General features: G+C 39.1%; 1 protein-coding gene across 5 annotated transcripts in view; it reads left to right on the forward strand.

The window, feature by feature from the left end:
* The window catches only part of TNS3 (tensin 3), a 237,686-nt gene that overhangs the window by 50,300 nt on the left and 161,363 nt on the right, over nucleotides 1-26,023 (forward strand). For 4 of the 5 annotated variants that reach the window (XM_050892614.1, XM_050892617.1, XM_050892615.1 and 1 more), the window contains exon 2: nucleotides 14,005-14,116. In XM_050892614.1, the coding sequence (XP_050748571.1) occupies nucleotides 14,005-14,116 (112 nt within the window). Of the gene's footprint in view, nucleotides 1-450; nucleotides 496-14,004; nucleotides 14,117-26,023 lie in introns of all 5 variants that reach the window. The other variant, XM_050892618.1, reaches the window with a different exon arrangement.

Raw genomic sequence — 26,023 nt, forward strand, 5'->3', positions numbered from 1 at the left:
TATAGTAATAAGCTGTGAATTGAACTTAACCTGAACTGAAAACTGGTTTGAACAGTTGTTTGGCATTTTGCTTTCCTTTATGCATTGTGCCCGCCCCCCCCACCCCCCCAGTGCAGAGCTGGACTGGAATAACTTCAGTCCCAGTGGGATCTGAAACAGGACTGAAATGAATCCTTGGTAATGAAACCTTGATCCTCTGGTGATAATATTGGGAAGCTTTTTCTGATGCTTTGGGAAACACTTTTATTGCTTACTTAACTGTTGTTTGATGTACAGAGGAGAAATGGATATACTTAGAGCACACCCATGTGGCCGTGTAGGGGTTAAATGCTATTTAAAATTTGTTTTAATGGGGGGAAAAAGGTTTCTAATTGTAGTGAAGTATTTTTGGAATTTGCCCTGTCAGTTAGTAATATTTCACTAATTAAAGCAACCCTTTGTTTAAACCAGGCTGACAACAGTTCGTCTGGAGACTTGGCTGGTGGACAAACTGAGGTATGTTCATTCCTCAGCAATTCAACTCATTTTATATGCTGATGTTTCTGAAGTAATGCTTTTAACTTGGAAGAAGGTAATCACATCTGTGAATTCCTTGTGGTTTCTCTGCTGCTGAGGGTTGCAGCGTATAAACAATTTTATTGCCTTAAAGCCTTGTGTGTAATGAAAATTAACAAATAAAACAAGCATACAGGCACTAGGCTTCTTATGGCTGGAGGCATCAGGTTTGTTTGAATGGCAAAATTAAGGGATTGTAAATTTTTGCTGAAAGAATGTTAGCAAGAGGCAGTTTTCTCTTTCTCTTGTGTATGCTCTTGCTCGGGAGAACAGTGTACGTTCTGACTGTGGTTTGGTCAGTAAGGTTTTATGTGTTTGTGGAAAAGTGGATTCTCGTTTGGAAATTGTACATTTGCTGTAAAGGAGAGGGAGAGGGCTACATTGATATATAGTGTCAGGTTGAACAACAAAAACAGACTGAAAATTTTACAGGTTTTCCTGCCCTGAACTGCATTATATGAAGAAAGTCATATAATACTAAAAAGCCGACATACAAATCTTGAATAGCTAACTGTACGCTTGCAGGTTGTATTTGCCCAATGCTGCGGTATCGCTGATTGCTCTTTGTTGCTTCATTTTGTCAAATGGCTTGCTGCCTGTGATGAAGCCTACTTGGCCAGATCAAAGATCCTGAAAGAGTAAAAATTCTGACCTTCCTGGCATTTTGAGTGAAATCTGAGTGATGAATACCTGCTGACTAATACTTTTGGCTAGACTGAGACTTGGTAGCTTTCTTTTGAAAGATTACCTCTTCTTATTACTAGACGTTCAGAGATACACCTCAAGTCCTGAAAAAACAGTATTTGTGTTTTCTCTTCACAACATTTATAAAACCACCAGCCAACAGATCTGCCTTGTCAACAGATCTGCAAACATACGTGTCCGGGCAGTGAAGGTACTTCAGAAGTTTTATTTTATTTCAGTAGCAATATTGATGTACTACATGATGTGCTCTGTAATAATGAAGAACATAGTGGAACAATTGGATGTCAGAACCAGGATGAGCCTTTGAAATAAGCGTTCTCTACTCTCACTTGTATTTTGTTGTACGTTCCCATGAAACTGTTTCAGGTTTTGGCAAGTGTACCATGGGACTGTTACTTCTGTAAATTGCTGTGATTTAGAAATTGCCTTTATTTTAAGAATCTGTTCTGGGAATGTTTTCTTTTTTTCTGTGGGGCAGAGGGAGCAGTAACTGTTGTGATAATGAATTAAATCCTCTAAAAGTGCAAGAAAATAAATCTAAGCTACAATAGAGTAAAAATTACGAATGCTTTAAAGGAAACTGTCATTGTTCTGAGAGGGGGAGAGAACAGAGTACTTTTCCAGTGTGCTAATATGAAAGTACCTTTGGTGCAACAGATGAGAATGGAAACTGAAGAACCCTGATGAAGTGATACTGATGAAATTGGAGAGTATTTGATAAGAAGAGTAAGGGTTTTGTGGAGCTTCCTGGTCGTTAGAAGGAAGAATTTAGGGTTTCAAGTGGATTCTTTGGGCCTTTAAAAAGGATCGTGAAGGTCAAGTTCAACGTATGTTTTAGTGAGTTTTTCTTTACTCACTGTGATAAGAGATCCTGATTTTGGTGCCAGGGAAATAACTAGGATAATTATTTGGAAATTTAAAGTGAATAGTTATTTTGAGCTACAAGGAAGGAGCAAGTCAGTTGAGTTAAGTAACAGTTGCGTTTTATGTAATTGTTTTTCTCAATGTAATAGTTTAACTATTTGTCCTTGGATGAGTGAGCAAGTTAATCAGCTACAGAGCAGGCACTGTATAATAACTTTATAAATGTCTATTGTGTTTGATTTCCATTTCCACAAGAGCTTTAGATGTAGCTGAATGTGATCCTTGTGCTTAGGCCATTTTACATTATCCTGGTTCATTCACATGGCAGAGGAGAGGAACTGAAGTTCCAAGCCTCAGGCCAGTAGCAACAAATCTTTTCCTGGCTGGGTGGGAGCACACAGGGCTCCCAGTTAGTAGCAGCCTGCACTAGTCAGTGACTGGAATTGATGTCATTTGTCAAGATGTCTGTTTTCTTGTATTCCTACCAGAGGTTAATGTTTGAATGGGAATAGCTGATCAGAAAGGTGGAGACCATTCAGACAGGCAGGCAAGGATGTTATCCTATCTCCAGGCTGTAATTGGAGTGACTTTGAAAATGGTTACAATAATAAGGTGGATGTAAGGGTAACTTAATTTAAATTTTTTTAGGTATAAAAAATCTGCAGTTCAGCAGAAGTAGGTATTTGCTATAGACGCATTCTTTTACCATAACATGGTATGCTTTGCTGTTAAATTTTTCTTATTCTCAGAGCTGCAGGCAAAACATCGGAATGTACATGTGAACTGAACATTATATAATTTAATACATTTACTGTGAGGTCCTCTCCCAAATAAAGGTAAAGCTTGAATCTGACATGGCAAGTGCTTTCTCTTTCTGTATGGCAAAGTGCGACTGCATCTTGTGCTAGGCATGTCTGCCAGAGCCTGAACAGCCTGTTTTCCATAGTACTGATTCAGGTACCAGAGTGGGAAGGATGGTTAGAGCTGGAAGCAGTGTGAGAATCAGAAGAGGACCCTTATTTTTGCTGTTTGCTGCAGTGAGCAATGTATCTGTTACCATCAGGCTAACCTTGATTCTTCCTTAGCATTTTTTAAATGGTTGTGCATCATGAAAGTGGTGGTGTAGTATGAATGATAGTTTTAACCGGGAAGTTTTGACACTGTTGCTTGGGTGTTTTCGGTGGTTTTTGGGGTTTTTTTTTGTGGTTTTTTTTTCTTTTCTTTTTGTGTGTATGTGGTTCATGTTTTCAGTAAAAATACAAACCTACCTGGTACTAACTAGCCTTTGCTTTCTCAAAGTTTCCTCCGATTTGCCTGTTAGGGCTTAGGTGAGCACAGACTCTGTACAATATCATCTGTGGTTAGTAGCAATAAGGGAATATGATTGAGACTCTGATTTAGTGTACTGTTTTCACATGAGAAACGCTTTGAGAGATGTGTTCAGAGTGGTCAGTACAATTAATCTTGTAATATCAGAGGAAAATAAATAGAAGGTATGCAAAATCTACAGTTGCAAGTAGAGTGTTTTTCATCAGCTTGTGTTCCTGTAGACTCATCTGACAAGACCACACAGGAACACCAGGAAAAATACAAAATAAATGGCTAACCACAAGTTGTCTGCCGTCCGATGAAAGTAATGAAATTACATCCTGGAGCAGGATTGTTGAGTAAACACTTCTGATTTTTTGGAGTGACGCTTACATTATCCTATAAAAATTTTTTTATAGAAGTCTGTGTACTATTAGTTTGGTTCTGTTTCCTGAAAATGGTTGATTATAACTTGATGGAAAAAAATGGCAAAGCTTCAGTAAAGTAGCAGCAAAGAAGTGAAACTAGATGTTGTGAAAGTTCTACCCAAAAGTGCACAATGAAGATTTTTATGTTCCACATTGGGTTCTTCCCCACTTCTTAAATTACTGAATACAAAATTTTGGATCCTCAGGTTTAATGGAGTGCAGAAAATGTGCCTATTTTAAGTTGTTATATTGTTTTAGATTACTGATTGGAACAGTCCTAACTATATGAAGTAAGATAACGGTATAACATGAGGAAATAGTTAAGGATGTAATTCCAGTCATACACACACATGCAGAGTGCTGTTTTCTGTATGAGTTACTATCATTAGTGCAGATGGTAATCTGTATGGGATTGTGTGTTTAACTAGAGCTGTTTACATACTGAACCAGGAGTGTTTGGAATACCATTGCTTCTGGCCTAGGGGAATAAATTGAAGTACGTACTTTGGGGTGGGGAGCATAGGTGTTGAGTGAAGATGTTCTGGCCACAGATGCTGGTCTGTGCTCTGTTCCCTGCTTAGTGTAACTCTAGCCTTTCAAAGTACACTGGCCAGGTAGACTGCATGCAGTCATTAATACTGTCTGTGTCAGTAGGTCCCAAGAGCCACACTGATAGCCTGGGTTGAAATGAAGTAGTTAAATAAGGATGTATGTGGGGAGAGGAGGAAACTGAACTGAAGTTGCCATTTTTCCATCCTACTGAATCACCTTTAATGAGATTTTCCTTCAGACTTGGAAAGCATGTTATTTTTTACTTCTTGAAGATGTAGCATAGTGATGTTACAGAAGGCAGATCCTGACTGATGACTGATACTTGCCTGATACATGCACTTTCAGTGTGCATGCTTCCTTAGTACAGCAGCTGCTAAATGCACATGTGTATGAAGTGTGCAACTATCAACTTGCTTATCTCTGTATTTCTAGCCTGAACACTGACATTCTCTGGAGGATAGGGGGGGAAAAAAGATGTATCTGAAAGGTAGCAGCGCTGACAACAGAGTACCTGCATGAGCTTAAAAGTGCCAAATTGAGTATGTATTAGAGTAGCACACCTGCCTCAAGCAGGATTGTGAGGGTAAGAGCGAAAGCTTAAGCTGTGTAGCAAAATTAGCCTATATGAAATTGCTAAAATTATTCACTGCATTAGTATTAATAATATTTCTTCCATTTCTCAGTGACTGATTTACTGATGTGCATCTTCATCCCTCTCAGCTGTTTTTCCTGGTCAGTGTTCTGGCACACAGCTGCTGCTGTCTGTCCTTGTTCTAGCCTGGGTCTGACCTCTTCTTTTGCTTCTGCTCTCCCTTTCTCCACTTGCTTTGCGGATTTTGGTAACTTTCCTGGTTGGTTTTTTTTGGTGGTGTTTGTTTTGTTTGGTTGGTTTGGGTGTGGTGGTTTTTTTTGGTTTTTTTTTTTTTTTAAATATCTGGTTCTTTCTTACCACACCAGAAATTGTTTACTGTGAGACATAGGTCTTTGGTATTTGGCCTTGTAACTAACTGCATCATGCCATAGGAGGCTTAGGTTGTACATTGCTGCAGTCCTTTGTGCATTTACTGCTTTTGTAAATGGGTTCATTAGGGATTATCCAGACAGAGGGAGGAAATATACATAGAAGCATGTACTTTGGTTGATGTTTTTGTGTACCTGCAAGAATTCATCTGCAGTGGAAACAGATTTGATTAGAGATTCTAGGTGAAGATGATTTAAAAAAAAAAAAAATTAACTGTCAGCGTTTCAAGGGTAGACATCTGATGTCTCTGAATTTTTACTTTTGTTATGGCCTTCAACATTTTTTTTTTTTCCTATGAACTGAAGATAAACCAGGTATATTCAGAAATAGCCTTTTTCTGCCTGTTATTTATAGATGTGAATTCTAGTCTTCAGATGTCTAGGTCTGAATATGTGGGAGTTCCAATCTTCGTGTAATAAAAGCAGTGTTGTAGCCTCAGAGATGTCAAGGCCAGTTCGTGTAACAAAAAAAAGAAAAAAAAGAAAAAAGCCATTGACAAACACTGAGCTTTCATGATGCACATAGTCCTTTGCTGCTTTCAGACATTTCCTTTGTACAGTATTTTCCCACACAGAACAAAGTGTTGGTTTGCCAATGAGATGAGGATGAAAAAGACAAGTTTTCCAGTGTCTGGAGTAATGATTGTCTTAATGGACTTTCCATCTGTTTCCTAATTGCTTTTCCACCAATACAGATTCACGTGCAGTGGATAAGTGAAGGTGTTGAAACAAAAATGCGAAGAACTGATGAAATGGAAAAATGTGAGAGCTGCTGCTATTTTACGTTGCGAGTGAGGAGTGACCACAGGCCCCTGATTGTTCCTGCTGGGAAGAGAGGGGATGAACCACTGCTCTCTACAGGCGGGTGATTCCTAGGGATATTTGGATGAAGGAGAGCAGTGAGGATTTGGCCGGAGAAAGGAAGCCTTCTTTCCTTTCTCCAGCAGGTGTGCTGCTCTGCCTGCTGGAAGGAGTGTCAGGGCTGCTAATGGGCATGCATTCAGACCCCCTTGGGCGCTGTTTTTCTTGTGTGGGTGTCATCCACCTCTAGGCAGACCTGGACCTCTTGTTTTCTGGACTGAAATCTCAGCCAGATCATAAGGGGAAAGACTTGAAACTATCTGGGAAACCAGCAAATATGAAAAAGTTTGTGTATGTTGTTTAAAGTTTGAGGTGGCCAACCTCAAACTTTAAAGTGGGGAGAGAGATTTATCTGATGATCAGTCTTTTCCAAACACTTTATTATATTACATCTGCATCCTGTGGAAACCATCTTTCAAAGAAAGCTGATAGCGCTTTTTCTCAAGATTTTAAAACGCTGAGAAGAGCACATGCAATTGATGATCTAGATGAAGGACCTCCTCCAAGGTGAACTGTCTACAAATGACAAGTGCAAATGTATGTGGCATGAAAGAATAATACATGAGACATAGGTCCGGTCTCTTGTTAGAGAGCAGTGAAGTTGCCGTTATGCTCAGTCATGGCTCCGTCCAGGCAGGTCACTTGCTAGGGTGACTGAGGCTGCAGACCCCCGTTCCAGAACCCTGTGGCAGACTACGTTTGTGCTGCTGCTTCTCTGTCACATCTTGTGCTGCCTTGTGTCCGTCTGGCTTTTAACTTTTTAGTTCAGAGCTGTAAGTGAGAGAGCTAAGGTGAACAGCTTTGTGTGTGAGAGCCAGTACCATTTTCCTTTCAGCTCATAACCAATGTGTGTTTTCTGGCAGTTGGAATTAGAAGCAGCTATACCTGGAAATCTAGATCTAGAGGCCCAAGTGCTAGGCTGTGTGAGTTGGACAGGCTGTGGAGCAAATCTATCCTTTTCTTTTCAGTTGTTAACTTGAAACTTTGAAACAGTATGTATCAGGTCCCAGCATGTATAAAAAGCACGTGGTAGAACACCAGCATGTCCAGAAAGGGATGACCAAAATGGTCAAGGGGATGGAACAGCTGCTTTTTGGGAAGAGACTGAAAAGACTGGGACTCTTCATTTTGGAAAATGGAAAGTTTAGGGGGAATATGATCAAGGTTTTACAAAACCGTAAAGATGGTGGGTAGGTTGAACTAGGTGGAACTAGTCATGCGGTCCCACAGTGCAGAAACTAACAAATGTCAGCACTGGTGGGAGTTTAAAATGAACAAATGAAGGTACTTTAAACAAGGGGGAGTATGACCTTCTGGAACTTGGTGCTGCAGAACGTCTTGGGGCAGACAGTAGCAGCGTGTTCAAAGCAGAGTTTGACAAAATTAGTGGAAAACAGGTCATTTAACAGATACGAAGAGGATGGGTCAGGGCTGGACCTTCCAGCATCCCTGGTACAGCAGGAGCATGGAGGGAGCAGGACAGAGAAGGGGCAAGGCTGGCTTGCTCTGTTTGAATAGTGTCTCCCTTTGACACAGCGATGAAGTGCTTGGGTGGGTGAGGTGGACGTTGTGCTGACCCAGTGAGGCATACTGTATGTTTTGAGCCATATTTTCTACACTGAAATAAACCTTGAATGTAGGTGCTTTGCACGTTTCTGACCTCTTTCTTTAAATCTATGTAAGTTCTGTAAGGTCATTTTGGCAGAAACTTCCTTTTTAGTTTTTGTTTTGGAAAAGTGTATAGCTTTGAAACCCTGGTACCTAGGCAGAGTTTCTTATTAAAACAATGAAGATCCCTGATTTCTTTTGTCTGAGAAGCTACAAAGGCTTCTGCTGCTTAAAATTATAGCACCAAATATTTTAAATAAGGGGGGGAAAAGTACTCTCTTTCTGTCATTTTCTGGTATTCTTTGGCCCCTTATGCTCATACAGTAAGGCAATTTTGTGCTACTAGATCATAGCAATTTTTTCCTCTTGACATGAACTTTACTCAGCTGGTTCAATTAGGCATTTTTTTCCTCACCAACATCTCCATGTGCCCTCACTTGAGTCACAAGTGAGGAGCAGACTCCACTGGGAGGGATATTGCCAGCTCAGGCTGCATGATCCTAAGTCAAATGTCTCTTCTCTAGCTTGGGCTGCTTGTCTGTCTGTCTGTCTGTGAAATGCCTTGAATGAATGGGGAGTAAATGGGGTGTTTAACAAATACTCTCTTGTCTTTGCAATCCATCTGAAGTTATTTGGTAATAGTAAATGGTAGTGATAGTAATATAACCAGCTATTTGTGTACATTTTATTGTGTGTGTGTGAATATATATATGTGCTGTGTCTGTCACTGTAGAAATAATCTCTGAATGTGAGTGAAACAGCCAGAAATGTCTTATTTCAGTCTGTGTAAAAATCCTTTGGTGTTTTTCATTTCTCTGCCACCGTCTCATATTCTTGTCATGTAGCATGGGCTTTGCAAAATTTATATATTCACTGGTGGTAGTTGTGTATGTACTTAAATGTGTGTGATATGTTCAGTTAATGTCATTTGGCTAAAGTACTGTGCTACTTCTGCAGCAATAGTATGTTTTCCAATAAATTATTCTCGTATGGAAGAGCTGCAGAGAATCTCCTGTGTTATGGTGTTTGCTATTTCTGGAACATTCTTCACTGTGTATTCATCTTGTCCTTGTGTGAGTGAGACTTGACATAATCACTTTTTATAGTTACCAAAAAGTTGTGGTCAGCCCTATTGTTCTGAAAGCCATTTTAGAGGGTAGATGGGTAATAGCCTATTACTTGGCCTGTGTGCATGGTAGGAACTCTTAAATGTTTTTCTGGAAATGAAACCTGCAGCAAACGTAGAACGCTGGTTCAGGAGTAGGAAAGTTAAAAATGCTGTTTACTATGGGGACGGAAGAGAAAAGCTCTAAATTATTTTGTGTTATCAGTAATACCAGCTGTTGTATTCTGGGCAGTCCTGTCTCATCAGTATTCACTTCAGGAATGCTAGTTATGGGGAAGTGTGGGTAACCTGATGGAATTTTATTCTTTGATTTCTCCATGGGAGCTCTAAGTAACTGTGCAGAAATCATGGGACTTCTGCTGTGCAGACTTCGTGTAAGAGATGGGAGGAGAGGAATTAGGGAGGTGACAGAAGTAACAACGAATAACCTTAACAGAAAGGGCTGGAAGGGGGTGAGTTGTCTGGCATTCCCCTCAGCTGGCTGTGCTGTTTTTTCCTTAGTCATGTGATTTATTTTTGGAGCAATCTTACAGAAATAGATATATGGCTTAGTTTTGCAAAGGTTTTTTAACTGGGGCTCAGCCTTTTCATGAAGGCTGCTTTCAGTCGTCCCTTATTTGAACTTTCTTTTGGATATCACCTATGGGCATTTCCTTAGCCCATAAAAGGTGGTGAAATACCCATTCTGCTAATGCACTGCTACCCCCTCCCTCCATGTGTTTAAAATAATAGTTATAAGCATTATATCAGCCAGTGGATTTAAAGCTACCTTGGAGAGTAGAAGAATGCGCAAAGATAGTCCCAGGAAATTGCAGCATTGGTTGGTAAGTTATGTAGAGAGAGGACAGGGAAGAGGGATGATATCTGCATGAGCATAGACGGGAAGTGAACAAAACATATCTTTGCTTTATATGATTTTGCTGCTGTGCTAAGAGGGTTTTTATGGGCCATGTAAAATTCAGCTGGAGTAGACGCTGACATAGGGGAAGTTTATGGGGCTTTGCATGTATGTTTATAACTTTCTCTTGGGTGGAATATATGACATGGATTGTTACAAGTTTTGGAGATAGAGAAATAATGTACAAACAGTTTTTGGCTTTTTTTTTTCCTCCACATAGAGTAACATCTGGAATTAACAATTTCATTTAAAAAGTCTAATTATTTTTGTTGAGACTTGTATTTCCTCATAAGTATAATTTAGTCACTGCCTCGATGACTTTGGAGGGAACCGATTCTGTAAAGTAATAAATAATCAGCTAAGTTTGATTCTTTTTTTTTTAATTGAGCATGTATGTATGTGAATATAGTTATACACTTTTCTTGAAGATGATTTAAACAGGTTTAATTTTACAATATTTGCTTGATTCCCTGTGACTATCTTTTTAAAGAATAAACCATTACCACAATTGCAGTTTACATGTTGGAAACATGGAGTTGGAATAAACAAATGTTGCTTGGTTCTGCTCTTCATTGAATAATTAACTGTTATGATGTAGTATGGTATTTGGGAATAACATTGTGAATGCCTCTTCCATAGGTGTAATGAACCAGTGTCAAGTTTCTGTCAAGGAGGAATTGCTGTATCAGTATTGCTAAAAAACAAGTTGTGTATTTTGAGTACTTTAGTCTGTATTGGCTTAATTGAAATCTGGAGAGTGTTTTTTGTGTAAACTGCTTTTCTCTTCTCAAAATGTTGTGTGTCTCAAAAGTCTTTGACAGAGTTGCTGTGAATTTTTTATCTGATGATGATCAGCTACATAATGAAAATGCTCAGTGATGAGGAGTATTTGAAATTCGTCGTAGCTGAGGATGCGTATGTAAATCTTTACACAGTCTGCTGTGTTACGTTGATGCAAGTCTGGGATAAACTTTCAGCTTCATTAGATTTATGTGTGCCATAGAGAGCAGAGTATGACCAAAAATATTTCCTTGTGTGGTAAACTAGAGAGTTTCATAATGCTAGCAGTTGAGACCAGACATAATTACAGCTTCTTCCTCGGGCAAAAACTCTGTAACCTGTGGTTCTGCACTGTTCTCTTCCAGTTTTTGCCCCTAACAATTACATGCAGTTTAGATTCCAGTCTTGAGCCGCATGCAAGTTTGCTGCCTGCCATGGTTGCGTTCCTCCCCCCCCCCGCCCCCCTTTTTTTTTTTCTTTTCTTTTTTCTTTCTTTTTCCTTGGCATCTTCCTTAGCGGAGAACCACAAAAGCTGTACCAGGTGACAACAAAGAAACCCTGGTCTAGGCTCCTCTAGGTTTCACAGTAGATTATGCAGAGTTCTTGTATAAACAGCTGAGAGTATTGAATCTTCTAAATGAACTGTTTAACTGAATTGCTTGGAGAGCCCATAGTGGAATATACTTAAAATGAACAACAGGGAACAAAAAATGCACATTTTTTTTTTATTTCGGATGCAAAGGCTGCACTGCAGAATATTTCCAAAATGCCACAGAGGAAAATTACTTTATTTGATGTTTACACTACAAATGGAATGGACAGATTGACTAGTTGATCAATTAATGTCAAGACCTACTTACACTAAACTCCAGTATCTAAACAGTGAGTTCTCGTGACAGTTGTCTTGCTTTAGAACAGTGAAAGCATCAAAGCTTGCAAAGAAGTGTTTAGAAAGTAGGAAATACGGAGAAGCAGACCTAGATACAGAATAAACTTCCTGTGAAGTTTATCCATGAATTTCTTCAAAACTGCAAGCTCTGCAAAACTGTCCTTTTCCTAGTGTCGCAGACATGTCCTGTAAACTTTACCTAGAAGTAGAACTCCGCAGGGAAGAAGAGTAGATAAAATCTAAAATGAGAATTCTGTTTTTTTGTCTACATATCTACAAAGCAGAGAAAGTGCAGCAACCAGTAGAGATGATGGCATTGCTGATTTTTTTTATATAGAAGAGGCTGTGGAGATAAGGGACTCTCAGCTCTTTGGGCACGATGCCTGAACCCATTATGGCGCAGAACCTCCTCACATCAGATTAGTGAAGTTACATGGATGTAATGACGCTTTTCCTTCCTCCTAGACCTCTATCGCTTCAAAAACATCTCCCATATTTTCAAATGCAAAAAACCCAATCATGACAGAGTTTTTTAAAAAATAATAAATTTGATTTGTTTGCCATCAAGTATGTTCCTACATAACGCTGGAGTTCAGCTGTTTTTTTTTTCTTTATGGTTTACTTTTAATATGAATCATAATTCTGACAACATCTTTCGATTTTTAACCTGAAGTAACCTGATGCAAATGTCAGCAGTGGAGGATACAGGGGAATTTGTGACTTTGGCCTCTACAGTGAGCAATCGAAGTGTCTAATGAAGCATTGTAATTGCAATTCAAATTTATTTCTGAAGTGTTTCATCCCCTGCTTCAGCCTTTTGAGGATGTGGGCTATTCTACTGTTTCTCTCACTAACTTCTGCTGATTAATACATTTCACTGGTGGAACGATTTTCCTGAGAATCCAGCCTGAGTTTTATTCCTTCTGCCTAAGTAATTTCTACTGTGGTGTTTATGGAAGTATGTTAATTATCTTGGCTTTACACTGTGGGTAAGACCAACAATGTTTCCTGAAGCTATTCTTAAGATCAGGCTGACTGTGCATCCCCACTGGTGAGCATGGCCTCTGAGCACCCAGGCCTGCTCAGGGCGGTCAGTCACTGCCATTTGTGTTCCTTGGGGCTCCTCTGGAGTTTTGGGTAGGCCCATGTGGAGGCAGCACTTGGAAGATGACATCGACTTTTATGGCTGTCCTTGTGCCTGCCGAACAGCTGTGTTGTAGACCTTTTTGGAGACAGTAAACATTTTGCCTAGAGCCACTTGTTGAATTGCTCAAAGCCACAAAGAAATCCCATGTTACCTTATTGCCATAGACTTGTGCGTTGCACCATGCTGGGAAACTTTCTCATCAGACATATGGGTGGAAGACTAGCACTGCGGTGGCCTGGCCTGGCTGTGTGTGGAGGCACAGCTTTCTGCTTCTAGACACTTGTGTTGCTAAGGCTCAGCACAGGTGTTGAAGTGTTGAATGCAAACTCGTTTGCAGTACTGAATTTAAGGACAGTAAGGTGCAAATGTGAAATGAAAATGAGGAACATGAAGAATAATTTGGGGATTTTCATGGTCTCGCGAAATATATTTTTGTTTTGGAATAGGTAACTGATATTTCCAAAAAGTCTGCCAATGGAAGTGAAGGTTGTTATACCCTTCCAGAGGAGATACTGATGCTGTCATAGGTTTTTGGTAGCCCCCTCTGTTGTGTTACCTAAATGTTTCCCAAGTTATAGAAGCCATGTAATATCCATCGCCTATATGGTATTGACTTTTGCAGTTGTCCCCAATTAGAAATTTCTTGATTGTGTTATATTTTAACATGATATTTCAGTTTACTGTGACACATTGTGGAAATGATGTTACTTTAAACTAGTGTATTTTTCTTATGCAGGAAAGAAGCAAAAGTGATTTTAAAGTTAGCAATCTGTGCCAAAGTCAGCTTGCATAGATGATTTTCATTTACTAAATGAAAAGCCCAAGCTGTCTTCTGCACCAGATGAGTTAAATTGGCTACTGTGATAGAGCATTACTTACGTTATTTTTAACCAGTTTAAGCTGAACCAATGCAAGTTTTTATGTAGATAAGACCTTAGGTCAGAAGGTTGTTGGTTCATGTCATAGAGATTATTCTGTATTTCCTCTTAAAAGATAAGTCATAGAGTGAATTCTGAAGTTATGATACAAAATGTCTTGCAGTGTCTGTCCTGATATGTGAGAGGTTCCTCACACTCTGTTGGTTCCTACACTTGAGAGTGGAAAGTTCATGTTACTGAATAAGAGTGAGGATGAGAGAGAGAGAGCACTTTGACATACTACTGACACACTACTGTTACGTTTAATTTAAAATTACCTATGTTTCACTTAAAAGTATGACTCAAAAGCTGAGGGAAGGTCTGATGTTATTCCCCTTGCTTCCAGCCTCAAGAAACAGCTTCAAGGTCTCACACCTTCAAAAACAAGTCTTTTAAGAAATCCAAAATTTGTGGAATCTGCAAACAAGTAATTGATAGCCAAGGCATTTCCTGCAGAGGTGAGTAACGTATGATGTGCTGTTTACTTTCTTGCTGTGTAAAAGAAATTAATTTTATATTAATGTTAAAGTTTCTAGGAATCAATGTTTCTGGAATTGCCCCTGGACTAAGTATAAATGTTACCTTGGTTTATTTCCTTCCTTTTACTCTGTTCTCTGCTTTTGTCGGGGTGTGGGGTGCTGTAGTAGGTAATTGGGCTTGTATAATGATGTGCTTTCATTATTGTGCTATTCAGGCAGGTTCCAGAATAAGGCAATGCCTGTGGAGGCTCTCTGAGGAGCATGTGAGTGATGTGTACACAGTGGGTGACGGATGCCTCTGGAATTCAGTCTCCAAATGAGGAAGTGTGTGACCCTCACTCACTGAGGCATGAAGGTTTTCTCTTCATTAATTTGCAAAAATTCACAAGAACAGCAATCTATTTATTTACTTTAATTTTTCCGGTTGCATTATGCTCTGTCTAATTCTTAGTCCTTCAGTCTAATCACTCACAGAAACAATAAAGAGATCGTCCTCCTGGATGTACAGACTCAGCTGCCTCTGGCACTGTTGCCTGCTCCTTACTGCTGTTTTCCGTCACTCTTCTCCCTTGCTGTGTAGAATTGAGCATACTTGCCTCTTCTCCATGGGATACCTGTGGCGGAATTAAATCTTGGGAAAGCTCAATAGGTCCTTTCTGCAAGTTGTGGAGGGATAGGGGTTTTGATCCCCTGTACTGGTTTAGCCTGGTTAATGTTCAACTCCTGTTATTCCATGTTAATAAAACAGTCACTTTACTTGCTGCATGTGTGTTTTACCTCCTAGTAAGAGAATGCTATTGTCTCTTCATCTGAAGTGTAGTCACTGTTTTCACTTAGAGGTGTTTGCACCGCTTCCCAGTTCTAGATGGATCTCTTTCTCCCACCTCCTCCCTCCCATATTCTTCAGACACCTTAGGATCCCTCTGAGGGTTTGAGGGGGATGTGAGAGATTTGGATGTGGAAGGAATGTGACCATTTCCTGAGTTAAGGTGCAGACTTTGCAGATGAACAGCTAAACGTAAAATACCTCACTTGTTCAACATTACAGTTATCCTCATAGGAGTGGTAGTTACATATGTATTTCTTTAACATATTTCTTCTGTCTGTCCTTCTGGAGGTTGGTTCCAAAGTTCTTAGGATTTAGTTGTTTTCAACTTAGCAGAAATAGTATTGTTGGAAGGAAGCCTGCTTAGTGAAGGAACTGCCTGAAGACGTTCTTGATCAGGTTCGGTGTAAAAAGCACTGTACCAGGGGAGAATCAGTACTTTGAAGGGAAAGGCCTTGGGAGTGGGAATAGAAAAAAACGTTTGCCAGTTTGCTCTGGATTTGAATTCTCACAGCCCAGAGCTGGAAGTCTCAAACGTCTAAAAGCTGTGTCAGTGTGCTTACCTACCAAAGGTGCTAAGAGCTTTACCATATGTCTTGTAAACAGGTCAGAGGTTAGGGTAAGTCTGAGAAAGTTTTCCTTTTGCCCCAGTGTGTAATAGCTTTGGTTCAAATACAGAAACTAGTAGTACATGCCAATGTAATTTAACACCTCTTTGGCTAGCATTTATACATGGTTCAAAATATCAGGAAGAAAGCAAAATTCACATGTAGTCAAACCATCAAGGAAAAAAGCTTTCAGGAAAAACAAAAAAACTGAGGAACTAAAATTCTACAAGCACTCCTACTGAGATCCCTTCAACACACTCCCCAAACCAGTGCATTCATGGCTATGATACATCCGTGTCCGTATCTAAGTCTGTCTGGGATAATTTTCTCTAGGTTTCTGGGTGCAATTTTCAGAAAGAGCCCCTTGATAGTATCACATAGCCCCTTCTGTTGATGTGAGCACCAGGCAGACTCACCATCCTTGTTTGCTGCTGGTGCATTTTGATTGTTAGTTGCTTGATACTTACCTGTGGGATGGGAGCAACAGGAGTTGCACAGAGTGAAATGATGATTCCAAGTAGTTCCAATTGAATAAGAACCCATTTGTATTTTAACTTACAGCATGGGCTTTATAAAGCAGAGTTTTGGAAAAGATAGAACTAAAAGTTTTCTGTTCCCTTGCCAGCACTGCAGTACTTGAAATGTACTCTAGTACTGTGAAACTCTATTAATATGAAGAAAAATAAACTAGCTGTTTCAGAGCCAAATCCTGGTGCTGCTCCTTCTGGTAAATTCTCCCTGATGTTGCTGAATGAAAGTGAGCAAGTTGGCATTGGGGGGAGGGGGAGGGAGAAGAAAAGCCTTTAGTTAAGAAGAAATAAAGTTCCCTTGTGTATTAATGAGACAGTCTTGCTTTTTAACAGTTTCTCCTCAGAAAATAATAGCTCTTTGTACAGAATGCAGGTTCCTTCCAGACTATAATATCTTATCAGTTAAAGGAAAGTTATGTGTCAAGAGAAACGAGGGGAGGAGAAAGGCTCCAGATTGGTCACTACATAGTATTTGCTGTTTATCTAGCAGTGAATCATCTACTTGTTGTAAGAAAAAAAAGCTGTAACTGGGTGTTGTGTTGGTTAGATAAGTTTTCATTAGTATGTGGCAGTCATTTTGGTGGTGTGTTGTTTAGCCTTGTCTTGCAAAATGTGTCCTTTGCTAGTAGCCAGGTCTGAATGCAGTGCCTAAAAGCTTTCTATGAAAAATGAACGATTGCATGAAAGGTACGCTTGCACGATGATGTCCCTTTGTCCTTGTATACTTTAGTCCACCACAGTAAAGCATACTCAGTTATAGTGAATTTATTTTTAACAAGCTCTGCAAAAACAGTGGCAAGAAGAAAAGGCAGATTTGAAGAAGGGGAAGCTCCTGGCTGTCTCCCTGCCTGGTAAGCATTTTTGTAGTTGGGCTGTGTCTTTGATGCAGCTTCTCATTATGAAAAAAGGACAAACAGCTGTTGATTTGATTTCTACAGTACTTGCACATTCTGCAGCAAACCGAGGACCACATGACTCCCCATGTCTCTTCAGCACTACCTCAAACTCAAATGAGTTTGAGCTCTGGTTTGATCTTCCCTGCAGTACAGTTCCATTTAATTCAAGACTAAACAGATGTACATCCTAATCATGCATGTTTACAGAGTTAGCCAAAGGGCTGCAGTGTTACAAAAGTCTTTTGATTTTATTTTTAAGCTACTTACCCTAGGTATTGAATATTCAGTATTTTACTTTATTTGTAATGTGTCATAATGTGTGTATCTGTCATAATGATGTAATTTCTCTGTATTTTCCATATGAATTTCTATTTTGTTATAGTTCTTTTATATTTTATATGTGTAAATTATAAATTTCTTTTTATTTCTATTTTACTACTTTTTCCTTTCCTTTTATAAGTTATCATTTATCTTTGTTGTGTTGTGATCAAATGACTGTTAGTGTAGAACAGAGAGCTTTTTAGGTGCTCTGAATCTTCCCAATCTCCAGAAAGTACTTTTCTGGCAATTTAAAAACTGCAGACCAGAATTAGGAAATTCGCGTGGTTTTAAATAATGCAGTATTATTTCCTAGCTCTTAGAGCATTGATGGGTGAAATAAGTATGAAGAATTGAAACACTTTACATATTTCTGTTGATGAAACTGCCCTCCCCTCCAGTTGATGATTAAGTTAACGTGTTTAGGTGCTGCTAGTGAGGCTTTACATGTGATACAGAGCATTCAATGAACTAGATTTTGAACTTAAAGCAATTAATGGTAGTTTGAATGAACTGAGTATCTTTTTGTTAATCTAACCTAGCAATGAATGTGTTGGTTTTGGGAATATGTGTTGGAGCGATCCCAGTAGGAGCGCTTGTAGAGTTTTAGTTCCTCATTTTTTTTGTTTTTCCTGAAAGCTTTTTTTCCTTGACGGTTTGACTACACATGAGTTTTGCCTTCTTCCTGATATTTTGAACCATGTATAAATGCTAGCCAAAAGGGTGTTAAATTACATTGGTATGTACTGTTAGCTATATTGTGAGCAGAGAAATGCTTACCATGGTATTGTGTGCAAGCTGAGTGTAATAAAGAATACAACTCACCTTCTTTACATAAAATTAATCTGTATAATAACTTCTGTCTTTTAAGTCATGTTAACATACGGTCTCATACAAGTGTTGATTGACTTACAGTAAGTCCTGGACTGTTTTGTTGTGCATGTAGCATGAAGTGATAGTAGAAAGTACATTTTCTCATCAAATTACAATATCTGTGTTTAATCAAGAGCTTCCAGCTGCTTACAGATCATAGATCAGGATTTGAAGACAGTTGGAGCTGTTTTTCTTCTTAAGAGGTTTGATATTTTCCTTTGAAATTCACCTACTTGTTTGTGATTGTGCTTGTGGTCACAGCTAGCGATCCACTTAAAATCTCATTTTGGGTTAGTTGGAGTTACCTGATACAAAGAGTTCTCTGTATTTAATCAAATGTTCATTGATTCTGGCAAGACAAAATACGTTTTTATATTGAGACTCAATTGGAGCTGACAAACTGTTCTTAAGGCTTGTTTGTGCATACTGTGTGTGTAAATATATGCATATTTAATCTTATATGATAGCAGGTGGTTTTATGTACTCTATCTTTCAGTAAGTGCTAAGTTCAGTAATAACATATTAGTATCTTAATAATGTGCAAAGCATGTCTGTGGTTACAGTTCTGGCAGACAAACTAGAAAGCTAGAAATGCCAAAGGAACTTGTATCCTGCTTGGGCCAGTGGCATTACAGTTGACTCTAAATGGCAAAGCATGTAGAGTGTATTTGTGGGATAGGGGTTTTTGCATCAGCCTGGTTTCCATGGAGTCATCCTTGTGAAATAAGTTCCTGTCTTACTAGGCACTTATATGAGTGTGTTATGAGATCTATCCATCTATCGATCTTATAATACATTATATATAAGATACATATTAACTGTAATTTCAACATAACTATAACATAACCACTTGTGGTTAATTATGGCAATAGGCATTGGTTAATTAACCATAAGATGGCTAATTATGGCAATAGGCATACCTATGTAATTATGTTAATATTGTAATGCGCAAGATCTTTGAGAGAATGAAAAGACTGTCATCAAATTAAAAGGGTTTTTCATTGTATCACTCTTGCTTTCTGCATGATGTTTGTATGTACACTTACATGTTTTCTTGAGCACTGATCCAGCAAGTTGTGTTGCCTTCCGTGGGACTGTTTTAAGATAACTGCTTCAGTTAATGCTTCTAAGATTTGTAATGATGGATCTCTTGTATATATGGCTCAGACTCATCAAGAAACAGCAGAAAAAAAAGCAACCAGAAAACCTTACTATTTTCCAAAGCAATTAACTGCTAATTACCTCCAAATTTAAAAGGTATATGGACTTGTGAGAAAATGAGACCTAGAATTTCTTTTTGCTAACACTGTATGTTTTCAGTTACGACCAACATATGATGATACGACAGACAGATAACTGCACGTCAACCACGATATGCAGGCTGTAGGACCAAGGAGCATGGCCTGTTGTTGTCCCTAGAGCAGATTAATAGCTTGTAGCTGCTGTGAACTCCAAGGAAGAGGGATTATGGAATGCCCAAGCAAGGTTGGGTTAGGTAGGGACCCAGGCTCCTGCTATAAAACCTCATTTGACTGTCAGCCTTGTTTGTGAAAGGCATCTGGGAGGATGTCCAAGGGAGACTGCATGAATTGATCTAGTGGCAGCAGAGAAGTCTTTTTAGGAACCCCTCAGAAATGGGTGGATGTTGACCTGGGCATGAGTGACACAGAGTGTACTGTTCTGGGGAGGAGGAGGCTGGAAAGAGAAGTGTGGACTGAAGCCCATCTGTGACACCAGAAGCCGGGGAAGGTCAGCCCCTCTTCTCTAGACAAAAGGTGCACCCAGTAAATAGCAACTTCTACTGGATTAGTAAAATGTACTCTAATTAACACAGCTGTACAAGCTATGCATTCATATTTCAGTACAGAGCTTAGATAGTGAAACATGGAAGCTATGTGCATAACAACAGCAAAGGCATGAAAGGGAGGGATGAATGAAGACTTACTGGAGCATACAGATACACAGAGATACACAGAGGAAGCCACTGTAATTAGTAGGCATTACACAAGTGGTACATAAGCATCCTGACCGAACACAGCCCTCTCTGGAGCTGAGAGAAGCTGTAGAATTGACATCCTTTGATGGCATGTTGTTACCCCAGTGGGAACTGGGGGAGGGGGGGGCGGAATTTTGGCAGAAATTTTGGCAAAAATACACAAGGCAAAAACCTCTAGTGGAATGTTTAATGTTCATAGCAGCCAAGCTGCATCACAGATATTAGAAGATGTTTCAGGAAGTTGTCTATAGTGAAAATATGGGTTCCCTATTTACTTACCTCATAAGGACCAACTTAATCACACCAGAATTTGATCCGTGGTTATAGACTTTATTTGAAAATTAAAGTTCAAACTACTAAGGTTTCTAAAATGCTGCAGCTTCTGTTCATTACAGCTAATAAATTAAAAAAAAAACACAACAAAATCAAAAACACGAAGTAAATGTGATCCCGTGTGGCCCCCCCTACATTTTTTCCAGGAAAACCAATGACTTTTATGTGATCTGGTATACCTGCAATTTTATAAACTTAGCCCACTTGAAGAGAACCCAAAATTCCTAAGGCTAAATTGAAGTTAGAATTATCTGCTCTAACCCAAAAATCTGAAATGAAATGCTACCATCATTAGAGTGTATAATTTGAGTGTGATGAACCTGATATGCCATGTGGGGAAGGGAACCTCAAAGTAAATCTTGATGCATTTGGCTAAAACCTCATGCTTCTAATTGGCTTCAAAACAAGGGGCGGGGGGGGAGGAGGAACTACCATGGGAGACAGAAATAATGTATAGGAAGATAAAGTTTAAATAAAGAGGAGGTGGGAGAAGAAATCTGTTGTAAGTAATGCTGAAGAGTTCTAGTACATGAAGAAAGCTTCAAGAAACTAAGCTGGGCTACAAACATAACTCCATTTAGGCACATTCAGGGTCTGAACCCTGTAAACAGGTAAGAGGGGGAGTTGTTAGCTGGTTTTATGCAGAGTCCCCATCTATTGTCATTAATGAGATTTAAAAAATACCCTTGGAAAACATGCCTACAACTGTATAAGTACTTGAAGGATCATGTTGATGACCTCCTTTGCATAGTCTATATTGTTTTCTCTTTTGGTGAAGGTCTTTGTCACTTACCTTTTCTGTAGGAGCTTAAGAACAGCTGTGAATCAAAACTTCCAGGCCCATTCGGTCTTATCCACATAATAAATAAGTTTTTAACAACATCAGCTTTCTTATTTTGAAGATCACTCATTTTAAGCCAATCTCTTAGCATAATTTATGCAGGATATGTTTTCAAGGTGCATCATAGGCATGCAAGCTTTCAAGATTTTACAGTTCTTGCACTGTCTGCAGCTGTGAGAAAAAACCTGGCGACAGTCCAGCCATTTTTTTGGTTTCATGTGGGTTGTTGGCTACAGTAAACTGTAGTCTGGTTGAAATGGTTTTGTGGATGAAATGTTGCAACATGGGGTTGTCTGTTCAGCTGCAGGGAGGAGGTCTAAAAATAACCTTTGGTTCCAAACTGGATTAAGGTTTAATCATTTCCTACCTGACTTGCCAGTGTAGCTTAAAAAGATGAGAAAAATTTGCTGTATGATTACTGATTTTTAAAAATGTGAAAACGTTTTCACTGTGCTAATGTTCTGCCTTTGTGACAGCATCTATGGGAAATTAAACAAAAAACAAACAAACCCACCCAGGAGTTTTCAGGATGCAGTTAAAATGATAAAGCTAGACTATAAATTCCACAGGAAAAAAACCCCAAACAAACCAAAAAAACCTCCAAAAAAAACTCGGTGGTCAAGATTCTTCCTACAAGACAGGAAGAAGGTGGGAGTAAAGGAAAAGAACAGACGTACCATTGCAGCAGTAGTGCCAAAATATTTTTCTCTTAATAAAGATTTTCCACTGCTGTTGTCAGTAACAGCAAGTGGAATATTTCATCTGCGGGAAAGCTCATTCACAACACTCTTTACTGTATAACCACCCCAAGTAAAAAATGCTGAAGCTTTGCACAAATTTCCGCTAACTGTCATTTAGCCTTCATCTTCAAAAACAATGTCTGCAGTCCCTGTCATGAAGCGCTGGGAGCAATATTCAGAGGAAGAGACAATGGTTGGCTGAATATGAAAAAAGAACAAAAGAAAATCTAGGAAAATGTTTGAGGCACAGGAAATGCACCAGCAGACATTGTTGCTGTAGTGTGGCTGTTAGACTTGCGACATCTTTGGCATGTGACTCTGATAACTTCTTAAAAATAGACGTGTTTACTTTTGCAGCTAAAGCCCAATATTCCAGCTAGAGGACTCTTCCCCCACCCAAAGGTATCTGCCCCACGCAAAACTGCATGCCATCTTATTTTTAATGCTGCAGCTAATAATTTCCATGTGTCTGTTTTTCGTACTGCTTTAATTTTGCATCTTTATCTTGGACTGAATTGTTGCAGAGCTGGTAGGAGCAGGTCAGCAGAAAAGTGTGTGTGTGTTGGTGAGAGTTTTTTCTAATAATCTGATCACAATGTTATTAAACCCTTGTCAAAATATAAATGGCTAGCAAGTTGTACAGTTCTCTCCATTTGGGACATTTTGGTTATGGATGTCTCTCCGTACCAAGCTCTGCCTGGAGAAGTCCTTGTTGTGGTGGCCTTGCTATGCATTTGTTAAAACATCTTGATTTGGTTTCTGAAAAAAGGAAAACATCTTTTCTTCAGAGCCAATGACAGACCTGGGATTTTGTGCAAAACGTTTCCTGCAGGAGGGAGATGTTGCTCAGTAGTGGTACCACTAGCCTAGCTACTAAAATGGCTGGGCTTTACCCCTCCTATGACACTCTGACACCGATCTTACTGTGGTATTAAGAGAGAAGACTGGAACTGGGAACTATAAAAACTAAGTCTTAATTACACAAATCTTTTTATATGCTTGGTTTAGATTACATTTTGTTGTGGATCATCAAGGACTCTTCTATTACTGTCAAAAAATAGCTGTAATAGCATGTGTCTATTTTGGGGAAGCTGAGTTGGAGATGCTGAGGGAAAGAAAGCATCTTTCAACCAGCTAGGCCTGTGATTAGCTATCCTAATTTATTATTTGTCACTAGGAAGTTAAAAATTAATATCAGGAGCTGTACAGTATATGCTTTTGGGGCAAGCGATCTTTCTTAGGGATTAGTAAGGCATTAAACTGAGTTTCATTCTCTATTTATATGCAAGTTTCTGCCCCAAGAGGATTTCTGAATCATCTTGTTTGTACCCTTGCCATACATAGAGTTGTTTAAAAACACACACACAAAAACCCACCATGGAGAATGACTTGAGAAAAGCTGTGGTTAAGCGTGAGGTTGTCCTTATAAACTAGTCATGTTTTAATATTCACTGCATGTACAGTGTGACGGAATGTTTGTATGGAATATATTGCCATACCGTATGTCCGCTAAGTGCTAAAATGTGACAAGGTGAGTAACCCTTTCCACACAGAGAAAAACTTAAGCTCTTTGTCCTGATAAACCATAAATCTTTCTGTGGTTAGTTTACAGAAGTACTCTCTTACTTTGTAAATACATTGCTACTGGTTTTCAGAGAGCATCTTGCATGAATGTACGGAGTAGAACTTTCATTTCATAAAAGTTTTGGAGCTTAAGTCTGAAAAATATGATTCACTATGTTTATCCTTCTGTCTTTATCCTGGCAGCAGTATTGTTAACTTGCGGGAGTTAACACATCTTCATTTTGATGCAAAGAAATGTCTTTTATTTTTCTTTTTTTTTTTTTTGTCTCCCCCCCCCCTAAAAAAAAATGGATTCTCAGAGCTATTGTTTAGGAACTGTTTTGAAGTGTAGTAAATTGACTAAATATGGTTTGGCCTCCATTTCATTGCCAGCCAGCTTGGGACAGTTGTTCTTGGAACTGATGCCAGAATCCTTAAACACAAATTTGGAAAGTCTGGTATTTGACGAGAGCTGATGTGTGGGATGCAGACATTCAGCTGTTCAGTTGAAGAACTGAAGTAGCCTTGCTGAGTGTGACATTGATTAAGTCCTCCGGACTGTTTCAGGCACATTTTTAAATTTGAATACACTTGGGCTGTAGTCCTGAGAAGAGCTGAGTGCTGTTTCACTTGTAAGCTTTGCCTGAAGAATGCCAGCATTCGGTAGAAGCTGCTTGTTGAGATCTTTTAACTGTAAGTTCCATGTATTTCCCTTAACAATTGATGTGTTGTGAGTATGCTCCGTTGTTCATATGTTTTTGCATTGCATGTTTGTTGCACTAAAAAGGCATGGGTTGCACAGTAGTGGTATAATACTGCTCTTTTGGCCTTAGAAATTTTCTGAAAGTGCGTCTCTACTATTCAAGGCTTTCCATAAAAACAGCTGGCATATTGAAACGTGATTCAGTCTCTCTGGCAATCTAATGATTGAGGTAATCTATCTCTTTGCAAGTACTGTAAACGCTTGGGCTGAGACAAAACCAGCCTTGGGCTGATGGGGTGTGACCATCCAGGCAGGATAGTTCTGCGAGGTAGTAGCATTAGCTGTGGCAAGACGAATTCTAAGTAATGAAATATCAAGCAAATTGATTTTTCTTTGTTGGATGAGTGGTTAATTTCCTAGTGTTGGTGAAGGGATCTCTCACTGTTCAAGACGTTAGCAGCTGTAGCGGAGAAAACCATATGAATTGCATTGTAAAGGGATGTGCCTGGAAAGGCAATGGTGCTTCTCTCTGCTAACTCTTCTGTGCTCAGATACTTGGAGAGTTGTGGCTGCTGCATCACAGCCCTTATTCCATTCACTCTTTCTCTATGTGCCTGCATGCTTCCTCATACCCAATTCATGGTATTTTCTTGATACCTCCCTTTCTTTCAAATGTTTCTGATACTTCGCCCCCCCCCCAATGTGTATATATATTTATTTTTATCTGTGTGTGTGTGTATATTTTATTTTTTTTTTTTTTCCCCTCCCTTCTGGAGAAGGGATGGAGGGTGTGGGAAATAGAAGAGACAAGAAAATAGAAGGACAAATTAGTTTAAAAGTACTCTGACTTAACTCTAGCTGTACTTTAAAAACGACCTTGAAGTTTATTCTCATGACTCTACCACACTAGCAATAAAATTGTTGGTAGGAATTATCATCTAGAGATTGATAATTGGCTGGAGGTTAGTGATCTAAGGTATACTTTCTTCCAATCAGTTGTTAATTCCTAAACAATGTTTTATGCTAACAGCCTTTTCCTTTTTTGCCTTTTTTTTTTTTTAGTTGGTTTTAGCAAGTGGTTGTATGTTTACTACAGACAAGACTTTTGTGGGTTTTGGAGTGTGTGTGTATGTGTACATATGCATGTATATATTTGTGTACAAATGTTCACACATGTATATATATTTGTAAATGTTTATACACACACACATACTTATATAGATCTTTACATGCATAAAAAGATTACCTTACCAGCAAATGAAAGCTTGTGATGCTTGCTGTACCTCAGTAGGATGTACGTAGATTATGCAAAATGCTTTGAACACTTGAGCATCTGGTAAATGCCAAGAACAGTCCATCAAAATGGGCTCAGTCATTTTAAATTTTGTTGTTCTGGGCACAGATTTGGTCTACTGGTGCAATTCAGACCTGTCAAGAAAAGGGAATTGGTGTTTGGATCTCTTATGCTTGGGGATCCATTTCTGTTGTTGGGATGTAGCTGGTGTGTGCCTTTTAGGAGCAATGTATGCAATGACCAGTTTGACGTTCACCCAAGAGGGAAGGGGGAGAATCTCCTTTCTGCTTCTGAGCACAAAGGAATGTTTTGTTTGCTCCCAGCATCTGGACAGTGAGTGATCTCACTTCAGAGTGCTTATTTCT

Source organism: Gymnogyps californianus, chromosome 2 (assembly GCF_018139145.2).
Source record: "Gymnogyps californianus isolate 813 chromosome 2, ASM1813914v2, whole genome shotgun sequence".
Taxonomy (NCBI): domain Eukaryota; kingdom Metazoa; phylum Chordata; class Aves; order Accipitriformes; family Cathartidae; genus Gymnogyps; species Gymnogyps californianus.